This window comes from Sinocyclocheilus anshuiensis, unplaced genomic scaffold (genome assembly GCF_001515605.1).
Source record: "Sinocyclocheilus anshuiensis isolate Anshui unplaced genomic scaffold, SAMN03320099.WGS_v1.1 scaffold476, whole genome shotgun sequence".
NCBI lineage: Eukaryota > Metazoa > Chordata > Actinopteri > Cypriniformes > Cyprinidae > Sinocyclocheilus > Sinocyclocheilus anshuiensis.
The window spans coordinates 628,385-645,815 of record NW_015554139.1 but is presented as its reverse complement, the minus strand read 5'-3'; the positions used below and the strand labels follow the sequence as shown (position 1 = coordinate 645,815).

General features: G+C 39.5%; 3 protein-coding genes across 5 annotated transcripts in view; 1 reads left to right on the top strand and 2 right to left on the bottom strand.

Annotated features, from left to right (window-relative positions):
- Positions 1 to 606: 606 nt before the first annotated feature.
- On the bottom strand, positions 607 to 4,529 carry shfl (shiftless antiviral inhibitor of ribosomal frameshifting). The gene is made up of 10 exons (XM_016463071.1): positions 4,420 to 4,529; positions 3,986 to 4,127; positions 3,761 to 3,810; positions 3,445 to 3,483; positions 3,251 to 3,304; positions 3,115 to 3,156; positions 2,847 to 3,002; positions 2,647 to 2,750; positions 2,354 to 2,511; positions 607 to 1,258 (listed from the first exon to the last, which is right to left on the bottom strand). Exons 1-10 carry the CDS (start codon positions 4,435 to 4,437, stop codon positions 1,047 to 1,049), a joined length of 975 nt encoding a protein of 324 aa, XP_016318557.1. The 5' UTR covers positions 4,438 to 4,529; the 3' UTR covers positions 607 to 1,046.
- Positions 4,530 to 5,440: 911 nt separating this feature from the next.
- On the top strand, positions 5,441 to 10,617 carry LOC107670472 (retinol dehydrogenase 8-like). Of its 3 annotated transcripts, none has more exons than XM_016463072.1 (7): positions 5,441 to 5,531; positions 6,179 to 6,302; positions 7,511 to 7,672; positions 8,565 to 8,744; positions 8,824 to 8,917; positions 9,661 to 9,844; positions 9,931 to 10,617. In XM_016463072.1, the coding sequence occupies exons 2-7, from the start codon at positions 6,197 to 6,199 to the stop codon at positions 10,144 to 10,146; spliced, it is 942 nt and encodes a 313-aa protein (XP_016318558.1). In that variant the 5' UTR covers positions 5,441 to 5,531; positions 6,179 to 6,196; the 3' UTR covers positions 10,147 to 10,617. The 3 variants fall into 3 exon arrangements, with proteins under 3 accessions (XP_016318558.1, XP_016318560.1, XP_016318559.1); XM_016463074.1 differs by having other exon boundaries at positions 7,507 to 7,672; XM_016463073.1 differs by having other exon boundaries at positions 5,441 to 5,571.
- A 1,971-nt stretch (positions 10,618 to 12,588) lies between these two features.
- notch3 (notch receptor 3) overlaps positions 12,589 to 17,431 on the bottom strand; it is a 31,218-nt gene continuing 26,375 nt past the window's right edge. The window contains exons 32-34 of the mRNA XM_016463075.1: positions 17,267 to 17,414; positions 16,063 to 16,160; positions 12,589 to 15,943 (exon numbers count right to left, since the gene is read on the bottom strand). Coding sequence (XP_016318561.1) covers positions 14,465 to 15,943; positions 16,063 to 16,160; positions 17,267 to 17,414 — 1,725 coding nt within the window. The 3' untranslated portion in view covers positions 12,589 to 14,464. The remainder of the gene's footprint in view (positions 15,944 to 16,062; positions 16,161 to 17,266; positions 17,415 to 17,431) is intronic.

Sequence of the window (17,431 nt, the reverse complement as noted above, 5' to 3'; positions counted from 1 at the left end):
TCACAGCAGCTGGAATAATTAAATGTATCATTTTGATGGCGGATTGTAATCCAGAAAGGTTTATGTGTTTATGAAACATATGTGAATGAAATTAATTTATATTGCAGTTTTAAATGTGCTTCTGATTACAGATAGCCTGGGATTACACATGATTTGTATTTTAAAGACAACCAGTTCGAAGGGAGCATAATTTGCTTTTTGGGTTAAAAGAATTTCTTAATATGAAATTCAAATGGTATGACAATTAGAGAGTAGACTGTACAGAATTTGAAATCTACACGCTAATACACACTACTCATAGTCATGCAATGCTGATGTTGTTAACATTAATAATTTGAGAATGACGTTTAACAATAATAATAATTTGCACGGTTTGATGTGATATGAGCTAACCAATCTTTAGATTAAATCACCATTGAGCACGATTTATTGTAATGTCTTATTTGAGTCATATATTCCAAGACGTAGGCTAGAATCTGTGATTGCAAAGTACAGTAAATATCCACACTGCCTGGTGCGGTGACTGATAGCCACACATACTCCTCAAAACATCAGATTCATCCGCGCTGGAGCCGTGCCGACACACAACCCACGCAAGGAAGATAATGCCGCAAACAGTTGCAATTGCAGGTTTTCAAACAGAGATGGCGACAAAGAGGCAAAACTTGCGAACTGCAGTTTTAAGTATTTCCAGGTTTGTTGACATTATAGTTTCATATCACTTCAGTAAATCTTTTGTATGGCTGAGAACCACAAATGCTCACTCTCTCATACACACACACCACAGCATTACCACCTCAGGGTGTGCACTAATTGATCCATAATTCAATGGACAATCATTCCTTATCTGAATTCTGTGTTTGGTGTGTGTTGCACTGAGTTCATACAGCCTGCAGTGCTTTACATATTTAATTCAGGCTGCATACGCCTCAATACATTTGTTACTTTGAGTGAATTATTTGAAATTACATCAAAAATTATATCATGTTTCATTCAAAGCAACACCTGAAGTGATGTCAGTCGTTTAACTGATTTTTGCTGCCGCCTCAGGTGCTGCTGTCAGAATCTTCATCAGACTCTTCTTCAATGTCATCTAGAATGAGCTCATTGATGCTTTCTATCAGACTACCCTGACTCAGACAGGTGTTGACAGTGGATCCGCTGCTGATGTGAGCGGGGCTGGGGTAAACCACACGTGGCTTCCTGTTCTTCTGTCTGCTATGTGGGTGAACGCATTCGGTACCAGGTACATGGGGCTCTAGGTAAGACAAACATGCAGATGTTTATATTCATGCAGTTCTGCTTTAAAAATGTTAAATCGACATGAAATAGCATTCACAGCCCATTTTTACTTCTGTACTGAGACACACAGTGGGGTCCAGAAATCTGAGAACATCTGTGTTTGCAGAATTGCAAAATATGGAATTCAAGATTTGGATTACTTGTGGATTATTGTGATGTTTTTATCAGCTGTTTGGACGCTAAACTCTGACGGCACCCATTCACTGCAGAGGATCCATTGGACAGCAAGTGATGTAATGCTAAATTTCTCCAAATCTGTTCCGATGCAGAAACAAACTCGTATACATCCTGGATGGCCTGAGGGTGAGTAAGTTTTCCACAAATTTTCATTTTTGGGTAAACTATTCCTCTAATATAATTTGTAATGAAATTATGGTTTTAAATGAGAAAATTTCAAAACAGAAGCATTTACACTAGTGGTCTCAGACTTTTACACCCCACTGTATTTCCCAATGATGCTGGATATTTACTGGGAAAAAATGAATGGGACTTGATTATATCCATCAGAATGGTGATCCATACCAGAATGGGACCTGAATGCAGAACCCTCCTAAAGCTCATTTTCAAGTCTATTTGCTATTATTTCTGTAAAATTTAGAATGTAAAATGTAAACTACCATTAAGTTACTGTGCTAACACAGTGCCTAAATTATTATTTGGCTATTATTTACCAATAACTTGCACAGTTTAGGTGACATCAGTCAAAAATAAAGTCAAAGTCCTCTTAGAAGCGCAGCTCATTTAAAGCAGAGCAAATGTAGATTTCATGCTGTTGAAAATGAAAAAAAAAAAACGTTAAAACTGTATTAACGAATTGTAGTCTCACTACACTTTGCAGGCCATTAGAGGATCTAGACATCACATCTTGATCTTATGGCTCAATACAAAGAATACAGTGGTTTGCAGCGTTGCAGTAAGTTAATATATTTTAACATTACCTTTATTGATTGATTTTGGTGGTCTGAAGACTGTATATAATTAAAGCCTACTGTGACCCCTTGAGATTGAGCAAGACCTCTAGTGGTCATTGTGTCAAAAAGCATCAAATTACCCATTCGATTATAACAGTCTTCAGCAAGACAGCTGTGCTGATTTCTTCTTCTAGGCCCAGGCATCATGCTTCTCTTCTTGGGTGGTATAATCTTTGTGGGGAAAATGGCTGAGCGACAGCCGTAACAAGGGGAACGTCCATCCATTCGACCAAAACCCCTAACAGAAACACAAAATGTTAATACAAAACTACTCGTCATGCAGAAGAAAAAAACAAAACAATGCCATGACTGTCATTTAAAACTGAAGAACAGCAATATACAGTACAGCATACAAAAAAAGTTAATGTCTTACTTGAAGGTCCGTAAGCAGTTTGGACAGTTAAACTCCGCTATACCCCACATTTTGTTGGCTGGCACAGGGTCATACTTCTTTTTGCATCGGTGACAACGTGACACCTATAACAAGCCATGTGCACACAGATGAATGGTCAACATTGGGAAAGCACAGAGCAAATGTGATTTGAGTTTGTAAGGTGTGGTCAGACGTCATACCCTTTTCCTCTGAGGTACACGTCGCCACCAATCCCTGTCACATGACTCACAGGCGAACTGATGAATGACAGAAGGCATCTGGTTTGCCTGAGCCTGGTCAAACATTCGTTTGTTCTCCTCTGTTAACGGCAGAACTCGTAGACGCGCCCCGAGCTCCTGCAAGCATGTCTGTGCATGTTAGTTCACACTGCTTACAGTACACATACAGTTCTTTAGTATTAACCTTGGTACAATTAATTGTTCAAGTAAACATTGCAAAGCAACTAACCGCTATATCAGTGTCATCATTGGGTTTTTTCTTGGCCGGTGCCTGAAGTGGGACAGGAGTGATGCAATAAGACTACAGTGTAACATGATGTTTTATTTATCCTGTAAATTCACACCCAAATAGGGAAACTCCTTACTTGTGCTGATTGACTGGCACCACTGGATCCAGATGACTTGGCGGGTTTTTCTTCCTATAAATTTTTGATGACTATCACCATTATACAACTAAAAACTGTAAAGTAAACAGCAGTATCTGGTACTTTCATTTTCAGAAATCATGTAACACAACAAATCATGTTTACAGGTTGTTAGCGGATGGTTGGGATGTTACCTGTTGTTTTTCATCAGCTTTGAGTTTCATGACCACGTTCTATATGAGTGCAGAAAATGTGTTAATGAGTAACACACAGTTATACAGTGATCCCAGTAATGGGCACTTAAGTATAAGCACACTTTATTTCATTGCATTAGATAACAAATGCCTTTCTTCAAATGCTAAATGCCTGTTATTTTGTAATCTAGTGCAATGTCATTCATATATATTTTAAATGTGCCTTATGTGTCCCAATAATTTTTTGCTACAAAATAAACCTACAAGCTCTTTCCATAAATTTACATAAACTGAATAAAGTCAGCCTGCACCATACCTTAGCTACAGGGTCATTATTCAAAGCTGACATGTCTTCCTCGTCCAGCTCTACATACGAAAAAACAAATAAATAAGATGTGCAGTCGATACAAACACACAAAAAGCACATATTAAAAAATATATATATAAAAAAGAAATAAATAGAAATGGCATAAATAGTAGAGTGAGTAACAGCAAATAATACACTTATGAGAGTTCGTAGGAGAAAAGGTTTGCACTTTACCCCTCTCATTATCTGCCATCAGGGCGACACACATTGCAACCATACGATGGTTGTTTCCATAGCGTCGCATGAGCAATACAGCCATGTCAATTTCAACAAGTCCATGAAACCTCTCTCTCAGTCGCCTGACACTTTTTTCCAACTAAGTCAAGAGAGAGCAAAAAACACATTTACTTTTATTTATCTTTATTTGAAAGATCAACCACGTAGTATAAAACGGAGTGAGACTCGTGTGTGGCCCTTAAAATTAATACGAAGTTGATTCTTTCATGCAGGAAAACATCAATCCGTTTTTAACTACGTACAATATGCACTATGACTGTTGAGGAAGTTACTGCAGTATACTTCCTTTAATAGCGTGCCTCTCATATGGTCTCCAATCAAATATCATACGCAATTTAACTGTATGTTTATACGAATCACAAATACTATACCTCCACTTCTTCATGCATATCGCTGTCGTTCGGTGTTGTTTTAGTACCTGTAACGACAGTGCTAAACCTCTTATACAGTGGCACCGTTTCCTTTAGCGCTTTTCAGTATGTCGGTGTGATATCACTTTCAGTTTGATAAAAAATACCACAGCATAACCACTAGAGGTCGCCACAATACAGCTGTAAATCGAGCACAAAATAAGAGCACTTATTTGAGGATTTGGATTCATCGACTAATTCGAATCTCCTGAATCGGTTCACTAAAAAGAATCATTCAGATTTGTTCAGTAATTCACTAAATAAAGTACGTGTTTCAGTATAACGTCATTGCGTCATTTTGATTCTGTATGGGCATCAGTTGCATAAACTTAGACTAGTCTTAAAAGTTAGTCATCCAATTTTTTTCTTCAAGGCTGGTCATAACTTTATTAATTCAGTTGCATACAATGGTAGCCTATATATTGGTCTAATTTGAATCTGAAAAGTAAGACTGATTACCACTTGGTTAACTGCTAGTTAGTCAAACTAGTTATTAAGACACAGTCTAAATAAGTTTATGCGACTGGCCCCTGGTTGACTCGCATGATAAACAAGCATGCCCCATATGCCCGCCTCGAGTGCATGATAGAAGTGATTAAGAACGATTTAGACAAGATTCGTTCACAACACCAATTTGTTCATGACTAAAAAACAAAAACATTTCAGAATACGCGTTTATAGTAGCTGAAATAATTGTCTTTTCATATGATTTCCAAATGTAATTTTCAATAAACATTGGCTTCCCAGTAACATTTAAACTATATTTTCAACCGTCAAGCATCAGCAAAACATTAAACCTCTTCAAAACAATTTAGGACATATATTTTTATATATACATAATTATATTTTTTATAATTATATAGGCCCAGATAATAATAATAATTGTTGTTGTTGTTATTATTATTGTTATTATTATAATACAGTCAATGACTTCAAATCCCAGGGTTCTCTGAACGCAAACGCAACCTCTGCAACACGATTTGTTTTCACAGTGCTGTCTCGTGCAGAGCTCACGCGTTCCGGCTGAAAGGAGTTTATGGATGATAAGGTCGAGGTCTGTCAACAGAACACAGGTCTGTACACGCTGCAGAACGGACGGTTTAGTTGCTTTCAGTAAGAGCATGTCCCAGAACACTTGAAACGGGTTTAATCTTATGCTAAACATTATATGCGTTTGTATCTCATGTTTTGTTTTTCACGCAGTGCAGCTGTCGTCCCTGTCATTTTGAATGCTTAATATTAAAACGTGACGACCTTTATGAAACAACACTTGTCATGCGGTTTTAGATGTGAAATTGATCACAGTTTTAGTGCATTGCAACTGAGCAGTTAAAACGCGCACGTGAGAAAATCTGATTAAGATTTAATCCGTAGTCCAGAAACCTTTCAGCGTTCTCTGTACGTTTATTTGTCCCGTTAAATGTTCACCTAGCACGAAAATGTGAAACTTAAATTCAGTGATCTTCTTGCAGTGTAGTTACTGACTTCTGCATTTTGTAGAGCTTGCAAATGTACTTAGCATTGCTGCTGTTATTACTTATATTTACATAGGCTATGTGCTGTAATATATTTACATATGCGCAAAACTGAGATTGCCATAACATATTAACAAAAGAAGATGGTCATAACATGGTTGTGATTCTGAACAGAAAACTGACCATATATATAGCTTTGGCAAATATAGTGTTACTTAAGTTTAATGGTTTTATTGTGGTTTTAGATTAGAAATCATCGTTGAATGAAAGTTATGGGGGCACGAAAAGTTTTGGTGACAGGATGCTCCTCTGGAATTGGTTTGGCGGTGGCTGTCCGTCTTGCAAAAGATGAATTAAGGCGCTTCAAAGGTAAGAAGACTGCATATGAATGTAAAAAGCCTCTTAGAATTTTATATACATACATATATATATAGTTTCATAACATTACAAAGGAACACTTTCGAAAACTTTTCCTTTAAAAATTAATAACTAACACAGGAACCAATGCAACATGAAAAGGACACTAGTAGTGCAATATTAACATTGCAGTAACTAGTATTAATTAACATCAAACTGTGATTAATGCATTAGTAATATGTGGTAGTTCACTATTAGCAAATCAGTAACTTCGATTTTTTTTTCATGCCTCCCAGAGGCTACATACAGTTTCATAATTAATGTGAAACTAATCAATAATTATAACATGACAAATTATTTTGATTATTATACAGAATCAATAGATAATAATATGTTAATAATTAGTACATTTGAACATAATAACTGACTATGGACAATTTGAAAGAAATTGATATTAAATTGTAGTTTTTTTGCACCTTACAATTTTCTGGCATCCCTCTGAATTTAAGACTATATCATGGAGACTACTGGAACATTTTATCAGCCATACACCAAATGCTTAAAAAAAAAAAGTAAGCTATGAAATAATTTGTTTAACATACCTCACAGAAAGATTTGGTTCTATGTATATCTTTTTTTGTTTCAGATATCTCTCCTAATCATGAATGTTTAGAAGAAATAAGATTGGGTTTTCATTAATACCTATTTTAAGAATGATGGTAACCCACTAGTAATGACTTGAGTGTTACCAAATCTGAAGGATAAACTATCCAAAATCTTACAAAAACCTCAAAAGCTTACAATGATTTCAGTCATCACCAGGGAGTCATATTTTCACTAGTGGGTTTAACGGGATTTTCACTTCAGAATTATGCATTCTACATTATTTACATTAATTATGAAACTGTATGTAATTTCTTAGTAGTTCTTTGGGAGGTATGAAAAAAATAGTAGTTACCAATTAGCTAACAGTGAACTAATGCATTCAACTGAGTGCTATTACTTACTAATTCGTAAATCGAAGTTTGTTGTTATAGTAGCTACTAGAATGTTAATGTTGTATTACTCATTTGTTCCTGTGTAGTTATCGATTAGAAATGGAACAATATTCTAAGGTCTTACAGAATGTACATTAGCTAATAATCAGGTAAGTGTAGTATATGACATAGTAATGTTTTTAATGTTATTTTAAGTCTTACTGTTGATTGTGCTCGAGTTAGTTGTGGCCACTATGAGGGACCTGGATAGGAGAGAAGCTCTGGAGAAAGCAGCTGGAGAAACCCTCAACAGATCCCTGGAGATCCGACAGCTGGATGCCACCTGTGAGGACTCCATCAGAGAGTGTGTCAACAGCTTGTCAGATCGACGAGTGGATGTGTTAGGTGACACTGAGTGTTTCCTTCATTCGCTCCATCTTAGTTCCTGAGCAATGCGGCTTCATAGCGACATGGCCAAAAGTTGAGTGTCTTTTGACTTGACTAAAAGCTTTTCAACAAAAATAGTTATCTGCTTATCTTTTAAGTTTTTATTCCACATTTGTGTTACCACACAGAGTTCATCAGATAAACTTGATGCTCAAATTTGCATAATTTGTATCGGCAATACATTTATTTATTTACCAAAACCTATTTTTTTTGTACTAGATTTGCCGCTGACTTTAATGTTCCTAAAATAAAAATAAAATTACAATGATATCTCTCTGTTTTCACACGTGTAACCTTCTCACTGCTAATGGTGGCAGGATACTGAACCTATGTTTTAAAGGGATAGTTCATCCAAAATTGAAAATTCTGTCATTGTTTACTCCCCCTCATGTTGTTACAAATCTATATGATTTATTTTTCTTCTGCAAACCTCAAAAAGATATTTTGAAGAATGTTGGTAACAAAACAGTTTTGATTTCAATTAACATCCACTGAATGGACAAAAAAACATATTTTTCAAAATATCTTTTATTTTCCACAGAAAAAAAATCATACAGGTTGATGACAGAATTTTGTTTTTGCATTTAGACTCTGCGAAATGCTACAGAATGTTCACCCAAATCCTGTTTGATTTAGACCAGGGGTGCCCAAACTGGAGGGCTGATGTCCTGCAGAGTTTGACTCCAACCCCTATTAAACACACCTGAGCCAGCTAATCAAGCTTTTACTAGGCATACTAGAAACTTCCCGGCAGGTGTGCTGAGGCAAGTTGGAGCTAAACTCCGCAGGACTTCCAGGACCGATTTTGGGCACCCCTGATTTAGTGAATAATGTGAATTATTTTTTGTAGTGAATAATGCCGGTGTGGGTATGATTGGTCCTTTGGAGTGTCAGAGTGTAAGTGATATGCAGCAACTCTTCAACACTAACTTCTTTGGCCTGGTGAGACTGGTGAAAGAACTGCTGCCTGACATGAAGCAGCGTCAGAGTGGACACATCGTAGTGATGAGCAGTGTCCTGGGCATCCAGGGTAATACCACAAAGCGCATTTATTATAAGCTGTACACATTCAACTAAAAGAATCATAAAATTACTGTTTTCTTTTTCAGGACTACTTTTCAATGATGTATATGCTGCCTCTAAATTTGCTGTAGAGGGGTTTTGTGAGAGTCTTGCTGTGCAAGCTATGAAGTTTAATGTCAAGTGAGTACACAATAAGACTAATTCTCTAGCAAACTGATAAAAAGGGCTAGGTTAACTAAATATGCTCGGAGGTAAAATTCACTTTTAATCATCTGGTCCCAAAGTGATTTTTAGTGGATGTTCCATTCTAGTCTAAAATCTTAAAAGTGTATTTTTTTTATAAACTGTACTTGCAGGTAAAATAATATTAATGAAATAAAAGGCCACTTAAGTGTACTTAAAAAGAATACACTTTCATGACTATGTTTCTTAACACACTTTAGTACACTTAAAATTTGCACTTTGTAATAATGTCAAACTAAAAGTATTACTTTAAAGTCTTTTGTCATGCTTCAAAGAATTACATTTATTTTGATGTGCTTTAGTCTGTTAGTCTACATATGTAAAGTACTGATTAAACAGTTAACTAGAGTATCATTTGAGATTACATGTAAAGTTTATATTTTTAATTGTAATAAATTGCAATGTCAAGTGTCCTAAAACATTACATTCAATTCACATTTGTGTATATTCTTTTAAGCATATTATTTTCATAATGACTCTTTTTAAAAGTATGCTATAGTGTACTTCTTTTTCACAAGGGTAAACATGCGACAACTATTAACATGCGACAACCACAAAGTGCCTAAATACCTTTGTCTTTTTGGAAACTAGTTTTTTTGAAACTATTAACTGTGTACAGTATGTTAATGATGCATAAACATTCATGCATTGTAAGAATGGATTTTATACAAATCCCACAGGATGACGTTAGTGGAGCCAGGCCCAGTTGTAACTGAGTTTGAGAAGAAAGTGTATGAAGAGGCAGAGAAGATGGATCTGTCAGAGACTGATGAGGAAACAGCTTGCATCTTCCATCAGATCTACCTGCCATATTCACGTAAAGTTTTTAACTCAGTCGGGCAGACACCTGAGGATGTGGCAGAGGTGAGTGTGTGGATGGGCTGTTCTTTTGTTCATTAAGGCTCCCTGTTCAACTGAGTGACAGAAAAATATCTCTTTATTTCTTATAGCAAACTCTCCAGCTGATTGTGTCCAAGAACCCTCCATTTCGTCATCAGACCAATCGTTTGTACATGCCACTGACTGCCATGAAGCATGCTGACCCTACAGGGCAACTACCCATAGATGCATTCTATAAAATGATCTTCCAGCATGACCGTATGCTCAATGCTACTCTGAGTATTCTACGCATACTTCACAGGAGAATGGGTCATGGTGCTGCCTAAAAAGCCCTCAGAGGATTTTGATGGAGAAAACCAATTCAAAAACATCTCAGAGACCGTTTCATGGCCCAAAAATGGGTCAGTGCTCAATGCAAATAATAAAATGCAACAAACCACAATTGGTATAGCAACAGTTTTGCTACGGTGGTCGGTACTTGATGTCCAATGTAAAGTCTGGATCCTGAAGCACTGCTCTGATTTTAACCTCAAGACAGTTATCATGATCAAATACATAATGTTTAGTTGCAAATTGCAGTGTGTAACAGCTCTAGTGTCCTTTTCATGGTGTAATGGTTTTTAACAGTCAAGAGGCTGTACGTAGAATTCAAGAAAAACTTCCACCAGTGGCCGTTAAGTGAACTGCAGACAGCAACTTAGGCCCTGTCCATACGGAGACCGTTTAGCTGTATAAGCATAAATTTTGTATCGTATAGGCGTTTCGTCCTCACGGATCCGGCATTTTGGGAGAGTGAAACCGATAATTTTTGAAACCGGGTCCCAGAGTGGATAAATCTGAAAACGCCGCCCTTGCATTTTCGTGTGGACGCAGATATTTCTTGAGACTAGGGGAAAAAAAGATTGGATAGGGAAAGCATAGGCTTCCTGTGGACCGTAGCCTTACTTAAATTCAGTGCCCCGATATAGTCACGGCAAAGTTATTTTTGTTCTTACCCAGTACAAAGGCAGCTGCAGCACAAACATGCCACCAGAATTGCAGCTACGGCGATTAGCACTTGCTCTTTCTCCCCGAGCTTTTCTCACAAAAATAAAAACACAACAAAAATGACAGTGGTGAGAAAGCAGCAGTTAAGAAAGCATCTGATCATAGCGATGTGGATATGTTTGCTGCAGTTCAGCATCACGACGACAGGTGAGGTAATTAAAATTACACTGTTATGTTGTTTGATACTGAAGTGTATTTAGATCTGGCTATGTGAGACTATTTTGAATTATTTTGAATTTTCCCTTTCTTTGCGTGACACATTCACGTTACAGACATATAGTATATTAAACATTATGTAAGCATTTGTTTCTTGTGTTATAGAACGGAAGAGAGGCTCTTGGGAGCTCTCTTAATGTAATATCCTTTTGATATTCCAAAAATGTCCTCCACATAATCAGTCTACAGGCTTTCAAAAGCCCGATTTCAAAAGCACGTGAGCAACTCGTTCCCGGGTTCGTAGGGTCACTAAACGCTCCACTGTGAATAAATCGCCATCCGAATCCATTTTATCACTGAGGTGCCATCGTAGGAAGTCCGGGAATGTCTCGTTTTTTTAAGTTTCGCTACAAGCTGTTCACACATTGGCAATAAAAAAAGTGATTAATACATGAAAATTCTTAGCCCTTTAAAATAAAATATGAAAAACGTCTATTTTGAGTGTTTAGGGTCTGCAAGGCTTCTCCCGTGTGGGAATATTATGATGTGTGGGTTTAAAAAAAAAATAAAATCCAATGATTCAACAAATCAGCACTGTTGGAGCTCTATTGGTATTCAGTTCATATGACATGTATAAATTGGTACTTTAGTTGCTTAGCAATGTGCAACTAAATTGCAAACAACAAACAAAAAAACTGGCAAACAATTTTTTTTTGTTGTTGCTTAAATTAATCTCAATTATTGAGTGGGTTAGTGACATTATGTGGTTGCTTTGCAACGACATAAATGAGCTACAGACTTGAAGTTTCCCACATGTGCAAAAACAAACAACTCTTGTATTCATGACTTTACATGGAGAAGCTGCAATAGCACTGAATACCGATAGAGGGCGATGTAGATGTCAGATTTAGTTTTTAAAGGGGTCATATGATGCTTTTTTTAAAGATCATTATTTTGTGTATTTGGTGTAACAGCAGTGATGAAGCTGTTGTGTGTTTGCAGTACACAAGCCACGGTTAAGACAGCTGACTCCACTGTGATGTGATGTGACACACTCACAATCTCTCTCTCTCTCTCTCTCTCTCACGCGAATGCACGCACGCACACACACACGCACGCACACACACACTTCCTTAAGCTAATAACAAAACAGTAGCTGATTCAGAAGCGCCAGTAATGACAATAGAAAATATCTATGGCTGTTCTAGTTATGCAAGACCAATACACAGTCACATCCTCACCTTAATGCTAATAAAAAGTACATTTACTTTTTGTTCTTTTTAGTACATATTCATTTTAGAAACATAAGATTTCTCATAAACAAGTAGACCTAAACAAGGTGAATCATATTTACAGAAGGGTACTGGAATTTCAAAAATACCTGGAGAACTGTATCATGAGAAGTGAAAAGTTGTGAATTAAAGGAAGACCTATGCTGGGTTAGCAAAGCTTAGTAGTACTTATGTAGGATAACAAAGAGGTCCAGAATGTGCTCCAAAACCAGCACAAGCCTTGAAATGTGGTACATGAAAATTTAATAGATTAAGCACAAATACTATTTAAAAAAATAATAATGTATGGCTGAAAGCAATGTTTATGTGCCATAGTTTAGTGAAATGGGCGTGTTCCTCTTGGCGATAGCAAGAAAACACCTGTCGGTGTCATCAAATGCAGGTCTTACAGTTGGGAATACTGAAGAGGGATGAACATACGGACATGTTACAGAAAGCCAGGGGCATCACTACATGGTAGCGTTTCCCATCTCACGCCTTCTGACCAGACACGACAGATGTCATCGTCTAGGCTGATGGGGTGGGAACTGCTAAAGATGCAGACAACACTGCATGCTATATAACACCTCCCTGAGGAGTGACAGAGCAATAGCAGACCATTAGAACCCCGTTAGCCATGTACCCAACACACAACACATATGCTTGCTATCCAAACCAAAAGGAGCTGGAATATGATTAGACCACATGGAAATGCTGGACCTGAGGGATCAAATTACATTAAACTAAATCAACCACACTGCCTTGGCTTCATAAAGCCCCAGAGGAAGACTTTCTAGTGGTCAAGTGTCAGCTGCAGCTGTTCAGTATTGAAATGAAGTGCTTGTGAGGGCTCAGGAACACGGTGAGATCAGTTCTGCAACGGTCATCGGCTCCACGAGTGCTGGTTGGTGGGTTCTGATCAGGAATGTTTGGGGAAAGGAAGTTGGGTGTCACTGAAGAAGTGACGCAGAGCAGCAGCCTAATAACACAGCTTAATACATCAATGTTCCACAGGTAACTGGTTCCAAATGTGGTTATAAAAGGAAAAATAGAAAACAAATGTACACAAGGCAAGACTATAAGGCAGTGACTGGCTGGGATTTTGAGAGGGAACGGGTAGAGCATTGGCCAGCGCAGGCCTATGTAAGACGGTGAGGTCACTGAAGAAACTATGTTCAGTAAAATCATTTCTACTGATACAACACAACACTGAAAACATTCTAAACACTGGCCTGTTTTAGAGATGCGCTTTTATGCACTGTTGTTATAAATGGACTAGGATTTCAGGATTTCTTACCGTCTTTCTCTCTCTCTCAAGCTTTTCCCCTTGAAGTGCTTCACAGATGCCCCTCTACATTCATACAAATACTTTTACAAAACGTATAAAATCATTTTAAATCAGAATATTTTCACTTGTATTGGTCTTTATATACCTCTGTTTTCATGTGCCAATCTGTTTCTGAATGCTAGACTAAATAAATATCACTAAAATTGGTAAAAATTCTAATCTCATAATGTGTGTGTGCATGTCACTCAAAAGCCTGGTGTATAAATTCTGACTGTATCAGTTGCTGCTGATGAAACTGGGGCGGAACTGGCGAACTAAGCAATCATGAGTTGCTCCTCTTGTAACAGTAGTAACATGGAACCTGAGGAGATCTCACAAGTCCCACATAATATATTGGGAGTAGTAAGGCAGTTGTTATGGGGGTCACTAAAAACAACAGAGACAGAAAGAGGGTGAAAACACCCACAAGGCAGTTTGGAAAACATAAGACAATAAATAAAAAGAAAGAAATTTCCTTCAACATTTCACTTTTCTCTCAATCTATTTAAAAAAAAAAGTTTGTTAGTTTCAGGAGTGTCCCCAAATCTTTGAAATGAAAGACGTGGTATTCTTCATATACTTTTTTTTTTATAATTAAGTCCATCTGTGACAGAACGTCTTACTTCATTAAATTGTCTTTTCTTTTTAAGACAACACAAATTTCCCTTTAACTTTCTTCCTGCAAACACCAGCAGACAGTCTTTTTGACGCAAAACAGTCAATCCTAATCCAATTAAAATCTTGGAAATGGGCTGACAGGTAAGTAAAAAAAACAAGCCTTAGAGTGATGCTTGTCAACTCTACTCTCTCAAAGTCACACACATTAAAGGTAGTTTGAGCTGCTCAAGCAAACACCTGCATCTTCCCATTGGACTCCTGGACATGCGAAATCTGGGTCTGAGTAGGAACTGTGACGGCTGGGCTGGGGGTGGAGTCAGACCAATCGGACACACAGTGAGGGGAGGGACTGGACCAGGGCTCTGGAGACTCTGGAGAAGGGGTCAGGTAAGGATGTTCACTGGGCACATGCAGGTAATGCTTGGGTGTCGCATCTATGGCAGAGCTGTAGGGTGGTGTGGGGTAATCCTCCTGGCCTGCGGTGCCAACGCTCGCCTGTGCCAGGGGTGCCTGAGACGGGATAGCCTGTGCTTGCGAAGCCTGAGGGGCTGCCGAGGCTTTCGGTGGCTGAGTCTGTGGCTGCTGTGGCTGGTAGAAAGCTGGAGGAGGCTGTGCCTGTTGTGGGGTCGGGGGAGTGGAGGAACCCATGCGGGTGAGGTTGGGGTTGGTAAGGGCGTGGCTGTGAAGTTGCTGTGGCTGCTGCTCTGCAATGGGTGGCAGTTTGACCGGGCTAATAGAGGGTGTGTTGGAGACGGGTGTCGGCTGCAGGATGGGCTGCTGGGCATTACGGAACACCTGTTGCTGGTGCATAAGCATGCTGCTTTGCTGCAGGGTCGGTGTCCGAGGGAGCATGCCTGCTTGACTACTTACTGCATGCATAATGTTGACCATGGGCTGACTGCACTGAGAAGATGGAGGCATGCGGTTGTGCCAGTCAAATGGCACGCTTACTGGACTTACTATACCCATGTTGAGGCTCATCTGGCCGGCATTCAGCACGCAGTTGTGGGGGCCTTGGTTGACGCCGCCTCCTTGCATGGCCACACGCCCATGCATGGAGAGCCCACCATCACTCAGGTCGCTCAGCTGAGCTAGGGAGACTGCAAAAGGGCTGGTGCCATCCAAGATACTGCTGTGCACCATTGGAGTGGTAGGGACAGACATGGATGAGTGGAAAAGGCCAGGAGAAGGCATGGCGGCCGGTGAGGTTGGATTGGTGATGTAGCCGCCGTTGCTGGCACCTCCGCGTGGTGAATCCAGCGAGTCGACAGGGGAGAGCGTGACAGAGCTCTCCAGCAAAGCACTCTGCATGTCTAGCGTCAGCCGTTTGTTACGTCCTTTGGCTGAATCTTTCAGGTTGGTAGTGTGCTGTCCACCTATGCCTTTAGCCCCTGGGCGACGGTTCTTCTTACCCTGCGGGGTGCTTTTCAGCCCTTGGAGGAAGTTGCTGGGAGGGTACATGAGTGGTGAGAGTGTGTGGCTACCAGATAGGTGGTGACCTGCCCCTGGATGTCCCTGCGGACTTCTCACAGTGTTATATTCATCCAATAGCTGTACAATGTCATGGTGCATGCGCTCCTGGGCAATATCTCGAGGGAGTCTGTCCATGTGATCTGTTATCTCCCTGTTAGCAAAGTGAGCCAACAACACCTTTACAGCCTCACAGCTACCTTCCCTGGCAGCCAAGAATAGTGGAGTTTCCTCCTAAAGATAGTAGATAGATTATAATTAATATCTAATCTATGTTAATGTTAATCTAATCTAATAATTAACAACATGGCTGAGATAGTTAAATCTGAATATGAAAGAATAAAATTGCATACCTTAAGGTCCTGCATATCTTTATTGGCACCGTTCTTCAACAAGGCAACTGTAGCTTCAACATTGTTTACTGCTGCTGCCCAGTGCAAAGCTGACTTTCCTATGGAGATAGAATGGAACCATCAGAAACAATGCAACCTCACATCAAGAGCAGGAACTTTTTATTTTCTTTTGCATTTACCAAGTTCATCAACAGCATTGACATCAGCATGGCAGGTGATCAACTCTTCCACCATGCCTTCTACTGCCAGACGGGCTGCAAGGATCAGAGCAGTGGAGCCATCATACATGCGTGCATCCAGGTCTGTGGCACGATTCCTGATCAGAATCTGCAGAAGCAAGAATATGGGATACATGAGCACTGACATTGTTTCAATAGTCCATATCTACTTATATATTTGGTTGTAGGTGACTTTACCTGGAAAACCCCCTGAGCATCAGCTGCTACAGCTGCATGCAGAGGTGTGCGGCCTGTGTTATCCTGTGCGTTTGCATCAGCCCCAGCATCCAGGAGCCGTTTAGCTGCATCAGCTCGGGCATAGCGTGCAGCCAGATGCAGAGCGGTCTCTCCAGTGCGGTCGGTCTGAGCTGCAAGCGATGCTCCCTGGTAAATGAGGTCAGATATGATGTTGGCGGAGGATTCTTCTGAATCATCATCTTCGGTCACCTCTGGCTCCAGCCCACCTCCACAGAAGGATGCCAGCATCAGGGGTGTGAAGCCATCTAAATGAAATAATAGTTTGTAAATGTTTTGAATACATTTGCTATTATTGTATCTAAACTTTATCTATGCAAGGCCACTGATAAGGTAGGACAACTTGGCCTAACCAAGGAGTAAGAGTAGAAAGCCAAACATATCGTACCAGGGCCTCGGACATTGACATCCATGCAATCGCTGTCAAACTCTCCCTGTGGAGGCGTGAGAGCCATGGAAGGTGGCATACGGATATCTGCCGCTGCCAAGTGGTGCTGTGTCCACTGTCTGCTGTCAACTGCATCCTCACCATCTGACAGAATACTGGGCTCTTCCACCTGTACAAAAAAACCCAACAATAGTAAGATATACAACTGTTTCATTGATGCATACATCGTAAGAGAAATAATAAATGGTCAGTCACCTTAAGTCGTTTTGCCAACCATCAGAAACAATGCAACCTCACATCAGCAGCAGGAAAATCTATCCTTTTTCTTTTCTGTTGCATTTACCGATTTCATCAACAGCGTTGACATCAGCATGGCAGGTGATCAACTCTTCCACCATGCCTTCTACTGCCAGACGGGCTGCAAGGATCAGAGCAGTGGAGCCATCATACATGCGTGCATCCAGGTCTGTGGCACGATTCCTGATCAGAATCTGCAGAAGCAAGAATA

What these genes read in the sequence shown, in the direction of transcription:
- shfl (XM_016463071.1), bottom strand. An exon ending in GATGGCAGATAATGAGAGGG is followed by an intron (nt 3,811 to 3,985) that starts GTAAAGTGCAAA and finishes TTTCGTATGTAG; the next exon opens with AGCTGGACGAGGAAGACATG. An exon ending in AACTGCTTACGGACCTTCAA is followed by an intron (nt 2,512 to 2,646) that starts GTAAGACATTAA and finishes TGTTTCTGTTAG; the next exon opens with GGGTTTTGGTCGAATGGATG.
- LOC107670472 (XM_016463072.1), top strand. Translation starts at nt 6,197, where the DNA reads ATGAAAGTTATGGGGGCACGAAAAGTTTTGGTGACAGGATGCTCCTCT. An exon ending in TCGACGAGTGGATGTGTTAG is followed by an intron (nt 7,673 to 8,564) that starts GTGACACTGAGT and finishes TATTTTTTGTAG; the next exon opens with TGAATAATGCCGGTGTGGGT. An exon ending in GCTATGAAGTTTAATGTCAA is followed by an intron (nt 8,918 to 9,660) that starts GTGAGTACACAA and finishes CAAATCCCACAG; the next exon opens with GATGACGTTAGTGGAGCCAG.